The 12,617-nt window shown below is 35.2% G+C and overlaps 1 protein-coding gene across 7 annotated transcripts in view; it reads right to left on the reverse strand.

Moving 5' to 3' along the window:
* SMAD2 (SMAD family member 2) overlaps window positions 1-12,617 on the reverse strand; it is a 95,579-nt gene that overhangs the window by 15,615 nt on the left and 67,347 nt on the right. For all 7 annotated transcript variants that reach the window (XM_017858746.1, XM_017858743.1, XM_017858741.1 and 4 more), the window contains one exon: window positions 983-1,036. In XM_017858746.1, coding sequence (XP_017714235.1) covers window positions 983-1,036 — 54 coding nt within the window. The remainder of the gene's footprint in view (window positions 1-982; window positions 1,037-12,617) is intronic.

The raw sequence follows: 12,617 nt of genomic DNA on the forward strand, positions 1-12,617 counted from the left end.
GGGCATAGTATTTGCATGTAACTTAAATCCACGTCATCCTGTATACTTTAAATCATCTCTAGATTACTTATAATACCTAACAATGTAAATACTATACAAATAGTTGTTATACTGTATTTTAAAATTTGGGCCCAGCACGGTGGCTCACGTCTGTAATCCCAGCACTTTAAGAGGACGAGGTGGGTGGATCGTATGAGGCCAGGAGTTTCAGACCAGCCTGGGTAACATAGTGAAACCCCGTCTCTACTAAAAATGCAAAAATTAGCTGGGTGTGGCAGCATGCACCTGTAGTCCCAGCTACTCAGGAGGCTGAGGCGAGGCTGAGGCAGAGAACTGCTTGAACCCAGGAGACAGAGGTTGCAGTGAGCCAAGATCGTGCCACTGCACTCTAGCCTGGGCGACAGAGTGAGACTCTGTCTCAAAAAATAAATAAAAATAAATAAATAAAAATTTGTATTAGTTTTTATTGTTGTATTGTTATTTTCATTTTTTCCCAAATATTTTCAGTCTGCAGTTGGTTGAATCTGTAGGCTGAACTCATGGTCATGAAGGGACCATACACATACACATCTGTACATATACATGCACACTCTCATATATATAACCCCCATACTACACATACATACTTATGTCAATATATATATATGTAATACCATAGCTGTTATTAATTGCTACATCATAAAACATAACCATAAAAATCTAGCCATAATAGGTTACATAATTTTCTATGAGGAATATGATTTCAATAATAAAAAGATTATACCTATTTCTTATGTGTGCCAGCAGAAAAGACTTTTAATAATTTTGAGGGATGGTATCAATATTCTTTTTAAAAAGCACTATTGTAAACCACACATATAATTATTTGGTTATTCATTAGGATCCCTTTCTCCGATATATAAAAAATAACTCCTAGAGAAGATTTCTTATTAAGTAGCTGATACAGTATAAACATGATGAGGGGAACATATTTGCAACTTACCCAAGCTATGATTAACAGGGGAAAGAGTAGTAGGAGATAGTTCTGCTGGAGAGCCTAAAACAAAAGGATTTCATTTAAAAATAAATGAAGTATTTCCAGAACTTCTGATCAAGTAATCATAAAACTGGCTTTATAATTATCAACAATAATACAAAGATAATTTAAATACCAAGAATTCAGAATATATAGTGCTTAAATTTAATTTGTGGGGGGTGGGTGGGAGAAAAGGTGGGGGGTTCCTGTATAAAAGGTGCAACAGTTTTGGCTTCCAGCCCACCAGTTCACCTTCCCAAAGATATCTAATGTTGACAGTTCCTTGGGTATCTTCCCAAAATATTCTATGAACCACATAAGTAAATACATTTTTGTTCTGTGTCCTTTCTTTTCATACACAAGTGGTAACCATTTTTAATCTTCTATATTATTCTACCAGATTGTTCACAATGTGTTATTAGTCACATAACATTGGGATCCCATATTGATGGATATTTAGGCTATTTTCAACCTTTTGCTACAAGAACCAATGCTTTAAGATTGCAGTAACTAATCTTGACCATTCTGCATGCTTCCAATCACATCTGAAGGATACATTCTTAAAGAAACTGCCAGGTCGAAAGGTTTGTGCACTTGCAATTTTGATAGATTTGGGTAAAATTATCATTCATCAAGGTTGTACCAGTTTACATTCCAAGTCAGAACACAGTAAAGGGATGCCTGTGGTGTTATTGCTTCTAGATGAAAACATGGTCACAAGTACAGTTTTAATTTTGAGTAGCTTTACACATGTTTATATTGTATTTCCTTTCTGTAATAGCCTTTTTTTTTTTTTTTCTGTGATGTTGATCATTTTCTTACTGATCGTTCAAAAGCTCTTTATACATATTAGGGATATAAGACTTCTTATGGTATGAGTTACAAATATTCAGTCATTGGTCTTATGACTCAATCCTAATTTTGATAATGTAGCACTAAAAAAAAAAAAAACCCTTCTACATGATTTATCAATCATCTTTGGGTTACTGTCACACTTTGGGATAAAACAGTGACGACGGTAGGTATCTTACTCTTGACTTTTAGAGTAATGTTTCTACCATTTTTCCCATTAAGCATGGCATTGGCTTTGAGGCTGACAGCAATAAAATATTTATTTAGGATTTTTGCATCAATAGTCTCAAGCAATAAGAGCCCGAAGATTTACATGAGTGCTATGTTTGTAAGGCTCTGTGGTTAATGTTATTACAATCTAGCAATTTTATCCTCTGAAAAGGTTTAAACAGTATTATAACAGCATATTCTTCAAAAGTTTGGTAGAATTCTTCTGTGAAATTATTTATAGTTAGTAACTTTCTAGGGCTTACTATGAGACATTATTCTATGAAGGGTGACTTGTTCAGATAGCTCTATTTTCTGGAGTCAGTTTTGGTAAATTACACTTTCTTAGAAAATGATATTTTTTCTTCTGGGTAAACAGGCTAAATCTAATCAAGAAAGTAAGGGGGCACAAATATACAAAATAAGAACCACCAGAGACAACAGATGAAAAATCAAGGTGCGACTAGTCTACTCAATTTCATGCAACTCAATTTTAAAACACATTTGCCGTAAGTGTTGTTAAATAATCTTATTAAAAATATAAAAAATGTTTTATGATCATCATTCTCTACACGTTTAGGGAAAGTTACCTAAAAGAGCATGACCCAAGCTTCAAATGTACACCAAGAGCATAACTGTAGAATAAGATAGGTCAGGCCAGGCATGGTGGCTCACACCTGTAATCCCAGCACTTTGGGAGACTGAGGTGGGTGGATCGCAAGGTCAGGAGTTTGAGACCAGCCCGGCCAACACAGTGAAACCCCATCTCTACTGAAAACACAAAACTTAGTCGGGCATGGTGGTGCACACCTGTAATCCCAGCTACTCGGAAGGCTAAGGCAGAAGAATCGCTTGAATCCAGGAGCTGGAGGCTGCAGTGAGCTAAGGACATCCCACTACACTCCAGCCTGGGCAACAGAGTGAGACTCTGTCTCGAAAGAAAAAAAAGAGTAAGATAGGTCAGACTGTCTTACATACCTCCTCCCTACCATACACCATTATAACCATGACATAAAATACCAGGCAATAAAGGTGAAACAGCAGCCCTAGATAAATAAATGAATCAGAAACAGAGAAGAGATGCTTATTTTTTACAAGACAGAACAGTCTTCCACAACATAATTATGTTCCTTTTTTCTCAGTTTGAAAAATCTGTTGGCAAGTCACAACAGGTACAACTAGGAAAGGTCAAAATGTATTTGGAACAATAAGCTAAAATTCACTGCTGTTTCCTGAAGCCAATATAAAATAAACAAAGCCACTATTAGAAATGGAGGAAACTGCACAATTATTAATATCTTTTAACTGTTTACTCCTCTATTAAATACTTAGAAATGACCACTAGGATCATTTAAATTAACAGGCGTTCAGTCAGATGGGATAAGTTAGAATTACAGATTACAAAAAAGACAAATTTTACAAACTTAAAATAAGCTAGCAATTAATAGAAGCCTTTAAAAAAAATTAAAAAAAAAATAAAAACCAGAGGCAAGTAACTGATGATTAGCCTATGAATTATTCATACATAAATGCTGTTACTGAAGTCTCGCCTACCACAGGCCTTCCACTTAGGAGAAATATAAATATCCTATTTGAGATCCAGTGTGAATTAGCAGTGTCTACTTACAGCTAAACCAGCTAGAGAAATCCCTGTGCATGTATCTTCCCATACAAACTTACAGATATTTGTGGGATACATTTGTCAAACCTTTGACAAATTAACAAATGTCAAATGAAACGTGTTAAACTTTTATAAGTGCCAAAATACCCTCTCAAAAATGTTTCATCTCACCAAGAATTTAAAAGCTAGTGTTTCTTCACACTGTGTCACTACATGTTGACATCTGCCAATATGATAGGTTCTAAGGGAGCAATTTTTTAATTTCTTGTTTTTGTTGTAAATAGTGTATTCCTGTTCTTTTAGCCAATTCTATTAACCTTTTCTTCTTGATTTGTAAGTTTTAAACTTAAAATCAGTTCTTAGACTTGTCATCTATTTGCAAATATCCAGGATTTTTTTAAAAAAATCTGTTAAAACTGTTTTAATTTTAAAAATAGACTATTTTTTTAGAGTAGTTTCAAGATCACGGCAAAACTGAACAGAAGTTTCGTACAAAGAGCTCCCACATGACCCCTGCGCTGCTTCCCCAAATTCCCTATCAACATCCGCAAAATACAATGGTCCATTTGTTATAATAATGAACCTACACCACATTATTACCAAAAGTCCATAATTTACATTAGGGCTCATTATGTTACATTTTCCGGGTTTTGACAAAAGTATAATGATGTGTGTCCATTTACAGTATCAAACAGAGTAGTTTCACTGCCCTAAAAATGCCCTGTGCTCCACCTAGTCCTCTTTCCCTCCCACAAAGCCTCAGTAACCACTTATCTTTCTACTGTCTCCATAGTTCTGCCTTCTCCAGAATGTCATTCATATATAGTAAGTCTTCATTTAACATCTTCCATAGGTTTTTTGGAAACCGACTTAAACAAAATAACTGTACAACAAAACCAAATTTCCCCAATCATCAACATTGTAATGAAATGACATTACTTGAGGACCTATTGTACATTACTTGGATGTATTAGTTTATTTATCTAGTCACCTATTAAAGACATCTTGGTTGCTTCCAAGTTTTGGAAATTATAAATAAAGCTACTATGAACATCCATTTGCAGGTTTTTGTGTAGACCTACGTTTTCAATTTATTTGGGTAAATACCAAGGAGAAGCAAGACTGCTAAACCGTATGGTAAGAATATGGTTAGTTTTGTAAGAAATCACCAAACTATCTTCCAAAGTGGCTATACCATTTTTCATTCTGACCAGCAATAAATGAGTATGCCTGTTGCTCCCATCCTCACCACACCAGCACTGATGAACTCCCTCAGCTTTTGTTTGTCTGAGAAATTTTTATTTCTCCTTCATTCTTGAAGGACATCTTTACTGGTTATAGTATTCTAGGTTGGTGGGGGTACTTTTTTTTTAGACGAGGTCTCACTCTGTCACCCAGGTTGGAGGGCAGTGGCACAATCTTGGCTTACTATTACAATCTCCACCTCCTAGGCTCAAGCAATTTTCCCACCTCAGCCTCCTGAGTAGCTGGGACCACAGGTGCACACCAACACATCCAGCTAATTTTTTTGTTTTTTAATTCTTTCAGCACTTTAAATACACCACCCATCTCTCCTGGCCTGCAAACTTTTCTGCTGAAAATCTGACTGACTAATGAAGACTCCCTTGTTATGTGGCACGCTGCTTTTCTCTTGCTGCTTTTATTCACAATAGCAAAGATACAGAAAACAACCCAAGTGTCCCATCAACAGATGAATGAACAAATGGTGGGTTATACACACAACTGAATGTTATTCTGCCTTAAAAAGGGAGATCCTACCACTTTTGGCATGGATGAATCTGGAAGACGCTATGCTAAGGGAAATGAGGTAGACACAGAATAAGAAACATGACATAATCTCATGTGGGTTTTTTTTTTAAGCCAAATACATAGAAAATAATAAAATGGAGATTACAGGTTGGGGAAAAACAGGGGGATTATAGGTCAAAGGGTATAAAGTTGCAGATATGTAAGATATGCCCAGAGATCTAATGTACAACCTGAGGACTACAGTTACAATATTGTGTTGTATACTGGAAATTTACTGAGTCAATTTTAGGTGCTCTTATCACACACATAAAAAGGTAACTATGTGAGATGATGGATTTAGTTGACTACAATAACCACTTCACGACATACACCAAATTTCATGTTATATACCTTAAACATACACAATAAAAATGTATGGTTTAAAAAGTCTAATTTACTGAATACAGACCAAAGTGTTCACAAACCTTCCAGAAAACTGGGAATCATCCTGGGTTGCTTCTTCAACCTTATCCCAAATATGATCACTAGTCATATTCTAAGCCTCAGCAATATGTATCAAAAGCACCCATTTCTCCCCCATGTCACCTAAAACCAGCCAGAGATACAGTGTACTAAAGAACAGGAACTCTAGAATCTGACATCCTACTGAATTTCTCTGACATTTTCCAGCTATTTTTTAATAGGTTCGTGGCAGCATTGTGTTTTTAATTTCTGGTAAAAGTTGAACCTTTTAAAATTTTAATTTTTTGCTAGATGCAATTATATGTAATGCTTAAGTTTTCCTGTTTTGCCTATGCTGCCTAATTTTTTATAATGAACATCCATTTGTTGTATAATTCAAAATGCTGTATCATAATCTTATGTGTAGAACACTGTTTAACTTTTATGTGACATAGAATAATGGTAGAAATAAGAGATTAAGCTTCCCTGCCAAAGTGATACAACATTGTAATTGTCAAATTCAGCTTATGAAATATATAATGCATGAATGACCATTTTCTCATTTCTTGTTTTAAAAAACTTAATCCCCAATGTGATAGTATCTTAGGTTTTATATATTTCCAAATTTTCTATGAGCATAATTCTGTTCATAATGAGAAAAAAGGCTGCTTTTGTTTTTATTAGAAACTCCTACAGAGTTCCCCTTATACTTAGTATGTAGAAGATTGGGGAAAATCTTTGCTTCTGAAATAGTAAGAAAATAGTGGATAAACAAACAAAAAAAATCCTATTTTACTTTAAAGTTATCATACAGATATAGATCCAAGTAAGTCCGTATGAACTAATTTACAGAGAGGGATGAGGTCCTCCTAGGTTAACAGAGTGGTAATCACTTTTACTACTGACAGCAACTGCCAAGTCAGGACACAGGCAAAGGACTGAGCTTGCCAAAGGAGAAGCCAACTAAAATTTCAAAAGGCCATGCACAGATGACGGGAATCTAAGAAGCTGCAAGCACAGAGCTCCTCTTCACTAGTCGGTTCCAACATATGTCTTTAGCTGAGTACACAGTAGCATAGGAAGTCTTGGGCAAGGCTGGAAAGAAATGAGGATATGCAGTCTTGCCATATTCATATCTGAAAGTCCTGATAAGGTAGGGAACTGACCCTCCTTGAAACCTGAGTGATGTGATATTAAAGCACCAAATTATCACCTTTCCAACTCAAATCCTAAGGGCAAGGAAAGGATCAGCTCTTCAACTTAGCAACTGGAGAGAGAAAAGAGTTGGTCTTTCCAAAGAAAGTGTATCTATTTTAGCCTCAAATATTATTTTATATACAACACCCACTATCCAATTAAAAAACAAGAGATATTCAAAGATGGAGGGGGGAAGAATGACCCATAATCAAGAGATAAAACAGTCAACAAAAGCAGGCCATGTTACATATTAACTGGATATAAATTATCAAAGACTTTAAAACAGAAATTATATAGCTAAAAAATAAATGATCTGAAATGAAAAATTCATTTAATTGGATTAAAAGAAGACCCAAAGTCAGGGTCACATACATATTATCACTTGATTTTCAACAAAGGAGCCAATGTAAATCAATGGAGAAAGGAGAGTCTCTACAAAATGGTGCTAAAACAACTGAAAGAAATGTCCTGTAGTTAAAGGAACAAAAGCATCAAAAGGAGCAAAAGTGGTAAATATGTAAGTAAATACAAAACACTCCTTTGTATCCCTTCTAATTTTCTTTAAAAATCAACTTGACAGCAAAAGCAAAAATAGCCGGGCGCGGTGGCTCACGCCTGTAATCCTACCACTTTGGGAGGCTGAAGTGGGTGGATCACGATGTCAGGAGATCGAGACCATCCTGGCTAACATGGTGAAACCCTATCTCTACTAAAAATACAAAAAAAAAAAAACACACACACACACACACAAAATTAGCCAGGCGTGGTGGCAGGCACCTGTAGTCCCAGCTACTCGGGAGGCTGAGGCAGGAGAATGGTACGAACCCAGGAGGTGGAGCTTGCAGTGAGCCAAGATCACACCACTGCACTCCAGTCTGGGCGAGAGAGGGAGACTCCGTCTCAAAAAAAGAAAAAAAAAAACAGCAAAAATAACACTATACTTTGGGGTTTATACATTTTTATTAAGTAAAATACATGTCAATAATAGTACAAACAACAGAAGTGGATGAATGAAATCAGAGTGGTGTAAAGTTCTTAAACTTTACATGACATTGTAAAATACTACAACTTAAGTAACCTTCTAGGTATAACATGATAAGTACAATGTAATCACAAGAATGCCAACTGAGAAAATAATACTAAGTGTTATTGGTAAAACGCCAAGAGAGTAAACAGAATGAAACAAAAATTATTTGATTAGTCTAAAAGGCAGGAAAACAAACAGATAAACAGAAACTAGAGACAACAGACAAACAATTGCAAAATGGTAGCCTAAACCCAGTATCAATAATTCCTCTAAATATAAGTGAACTCAATTTTCCAACTAAAAGACAAAAATTGTTAGATTAAATGAAACCAAAAATATGCTGGCCACAAGAAACACACCATAAATATAAAGATTCGGACAGACTGAAACAATTAAAAATATATCATGTAACCAGAGGTAAGAAAGAAGATATGGTGATGTTAATATGAAATGCATTTTATAATTAGGGCAAATTCATTAGGAAGATGTAGTAATTCTAAAGGTATATCTTCTAATTACAGAGGTTAAAGATACATGAAGCAAAAACTGACAGGACTAAATAAAGGCAGAAACAGATGACCCTAAAATCAGAGCTGAAGATTTTAACACCAATCATAACTGACAAAATAAGGAGATTTTTTAAAAAATCATAAAGAATTAAGAAGATTTAAACACCATCAAACACCTGAACCTAAATGACATTTGGAACACTATAGTATATACATTCTTTCCAACTATATATGGGACTCTTATCAAGATAAGTTACACGTTGTAGCATAAAATAATTTTCATAAATTTCCAAGGACTAAAGTCACACACACTATATGTTGGACTATAACAGAATTAAATTAAAAATCAATGAAGTATCTAGAAAATCCTCACACTCCTAAGAAAAACCCAAACTTCTAAATAACTCATGAATCAAGAAGAATTAGAAAATAATTAAGTGATAATTAAAAAACAACAAAAAATTTGTAATATAGAGCTAACATAAAGCTTAGAGGGAAAATTATAGTTTTAAATGCTTACATTATAAACAAATCAATGATCTAAATGTATACCACAAGAGGACAGAAAAAGAGCAGATTAAATGAAAAGTAGACAAAAAGATGATGACTACAAACCAAACAGAAAAGAGACAAAGACAAAAATGAACAAGACAAAAAATTGGTCCTTTGAGACTACCAATAAATCCCTTGCAAGATGTTCTAATAAAAAATTAAAAAGTCAAATTACTAACATTATAAATTTTAAAATGGATCTCACATACACGAAAGGAATAACAAATATCAGAAATAACTTTATATCAATAAATTCTCCAGCCTGGGCAACCTGGTGAAATCCCATCTCTACATAAAACACAAACATTAACCAGGCTCAGTAGCATGTTCCTGTGGTCCCAGCTCCGCGGGAGGCTATACTGGGGAAGACTGCCTGAGCCTGGGAGGTTGAGGCTGCAGTGAGCCAACCAGGCCACTGCACTCCAGCCTGGGCAACAAAGTGAGATCCTGTCTCAATTAATCAATCCTACAACTTAGATGAAATGAACACATTTCTAACACAATACAAGTTTATCAAATACATACACAAAATTAAAAATGTAAATAATCCACAGTTTAAAAAACGCTTTGCTACAAGAGATGGTTTCTCTGGTAAAATCTATCATACCTTTTTTCTGGATACAAGGTCTCACTGTTGCCCAGGCTGGAGTGCAGTGGCACAAACGTGGCTCAATGCAACCTCAACCTCCTGGGCTCAAATGACCCTCCCACCTTAGCCTCTAAAGTAGCTGGGACCACAGGTGAATGCCACTACCCATGGCTAATTAAAATTTTTTTTTTTTTTTTTTTAGAGATGGGGTCTTGCTTTGTTGCCTAGTTTGGTCTTGACCTCCTGTGCTCAAGCAATTCTCCAGCCTTGGCCTCCTAAAGTGCTAGGATTACAGGCAAGAACCACCATGCCCAGCCCTATCAAAGATTTAAGAAAGAAATAATGCTAACCTTAATGAAACACTTTCAGAAAACAGGAGAAAGTCCTTTCCGACACATTTTATGATATTAAAACTAACGAACACATAACAAGGGAAAAAACCCTACAGACCAATCTCTCATAAACTTAGATGGAAAATTCTCAAAATAAAACAATTGAAATCCATGAAACTATATGATCCTCTTTATAAATGCAGAAAAAACACTGGACAAAATCCAACAGCCATTCATAAAACACACTTAAAACATTAAGAACAAAAAGGAAAAAGAACTTCCTCAATCAGATACAATCTCCAAAATATCCACAATTAACATCATATTTAAAGGAGGAATTGCAAAATGTATTCTTCCTATAATCAGAACAATACAAAAATGTCCATTCTTATAACTTCAACAGTTTACTGTAGGTCTTAGGACAGAAAAAGAAAAAAGCATAAAGACAGGGGAAAAAAAGAAAAACTGTCAGTCGGGCACCATGGCTCACACCTGTAATCCCACCACTTTGAGAGGCCAAGGCGGGTGGATCACCTGAGGTTGGGAGTTCGAGACCAGCCTGACCAACATGGAGAAACCCCATCTCTACTAAAAATACAAAAAATAAGCTGGGTGAGGGGGTGCATGCCTGTAATCCCAGGTACTTGGGAGGATCGCTTGAATTTGGGAGGCGGAGGTTACAATGAACTGAGATCGTGCCACTGCACTCCAGCCTAGGCAACAAGAGTGAAACTCCGTCTCAAAAAAAAAAAAAAAAGAAAAAAGAAAAACTGTCCTTATCAACAGATGACATGGTTGTGTATGCAGAAAACCTCAAGAATCTACAGAATTCTAGAACCAAAAAGTCAATTTAACAAGAATACAGAAGATTAATATACAAAAATCAAATATTTCCCATATCCTAGGAACAATTGGAAAATAAAATATAATAACAAAAATGTGTATAACAGCACTGAAAGTATAAAATACTAAAAAATTTATCTAATGAAAGACACGCTATATACATCTACATAAAAAACTGTTTAACACATGGCAGAGAAAAGGCATTAAGACTTTTATCCTGAAGTTGTCAAACCTGACCCCTCATTTTTGACAAAAATCTTACTTTCCTATTTTATAGAGATGATCCTAAATAACAAAGGTCAAGTGCTTCTGTGTCTGGATCTCAATTCTTCACTTTCCTTCAAATCTTTGTGCAATCCACTATTTTCCTTTTTCTTAATGGTTAACTTCTCCTAACATTTTCTTTAACTACATTCATACAGTGCTTATTACAGGTTAGGAACACATAGATGCCTTATAAATATAAGACCTGTTAACACTCTATGAGTTAAGCGCTATTATTGTCCCTATTTTACAGATGTAAAAACTAGGCTACCTAGCTAGTATATGGAAGAGGAACATTTCAAACTCAGGTAGTCAAGCTCAGAGTCTCACCATGCTATTTTGATTATATGCATTTGGTTAAGACTCTTGTAAGTGGAGTGTATGTGAACACTGTCTAGGAGTACACAAAACTACTAGTTTACAAAAAGAAAAAATTAAAACATATTTTCTATTTAATCTTATCCTTCAATTTCTAATTTTTGTATATATTTTAAAATGTACATGAAGTGCCTGTACATAACTTACAAATAATTAAATATACATACTAGTAGGATACTCTCAAAATCTTAATACTCACTGTATCAGCTTCCTAGGGCTTGCTCTAACAAAATACCACAAACTGGGTGGTTTAAAACAACAGAAATTTATTTTCTCAGAGCTTTGGAAGACCTAAGTCCCAAGTAAAGATGTCAGCAAAGCCATGCTCTCTCAAAGGCTCAAGGGGAGAATCTGTTCCACGCCTTTCTCTTAAGCTTTTGGGTTTCCCAACTATCCTAGGAATTGCTCAGCTTGCAGGTGCTAACTCCAGTTACCTGCCTCCATCTTCATATGGCACATTCCTCCCTATCTCTTAAAGACACCAGTCATATAGAATTAGGGCCCATCGCACTTCAGTATGACTTCATCTTAAATAATTACATTTACAAAGATGCTACTTCCAAACAAGGCCATATTCTGAGGTACTGGAGGTCAGGACCTCATTTTATCTTCTGGGACACAGGCAGATTAAAAAAACCCTGTAAGTCTCTTTGTATATCTTGGACCAAGCACAGTGTATGTAGAAGATACAAAACTGAATTGTGAGTTATGAAATCCACATCTTACGATCTATTATATTTCTCTATATACCTGTTAGAATAAATATGTTCATAAAAATCATGACTTGAAAAGGGACTGATTATACAATATTACAGAGGTTAATCAAACTTCTAAATTTCTTATGATGTCCAGCCTGACTTCTAATGTCCACAAGACTATAAAGGAAGAATAAAGTCTTAATCAGAGAAATCTCAATTAAGAAAAAGAAGTAACAAGTACTTGTTCATATAGTTACTTATTATGCCTAATTTATCCTCTGGTTGCCCTTTTAAAAATTTTTCAATGCATTTTTTTCCCCAG

Source organism: Rhinopithecus bieti, unplaced genomic scaffold (genome assembly GCF_001698545.2).
Source record: "Rhinopithecus bieti isolate Rb0 unplaced genomic scaffold, ASM169854v2 scaffold_48776, whole genome shotgun sequence".
Lineage (NCBI taxonomy): Eukaryota > Metazoa > Chordata > Mammalia > Primates > Cercopithecidae > Rhinopithecus > Rhinopithecus bieti.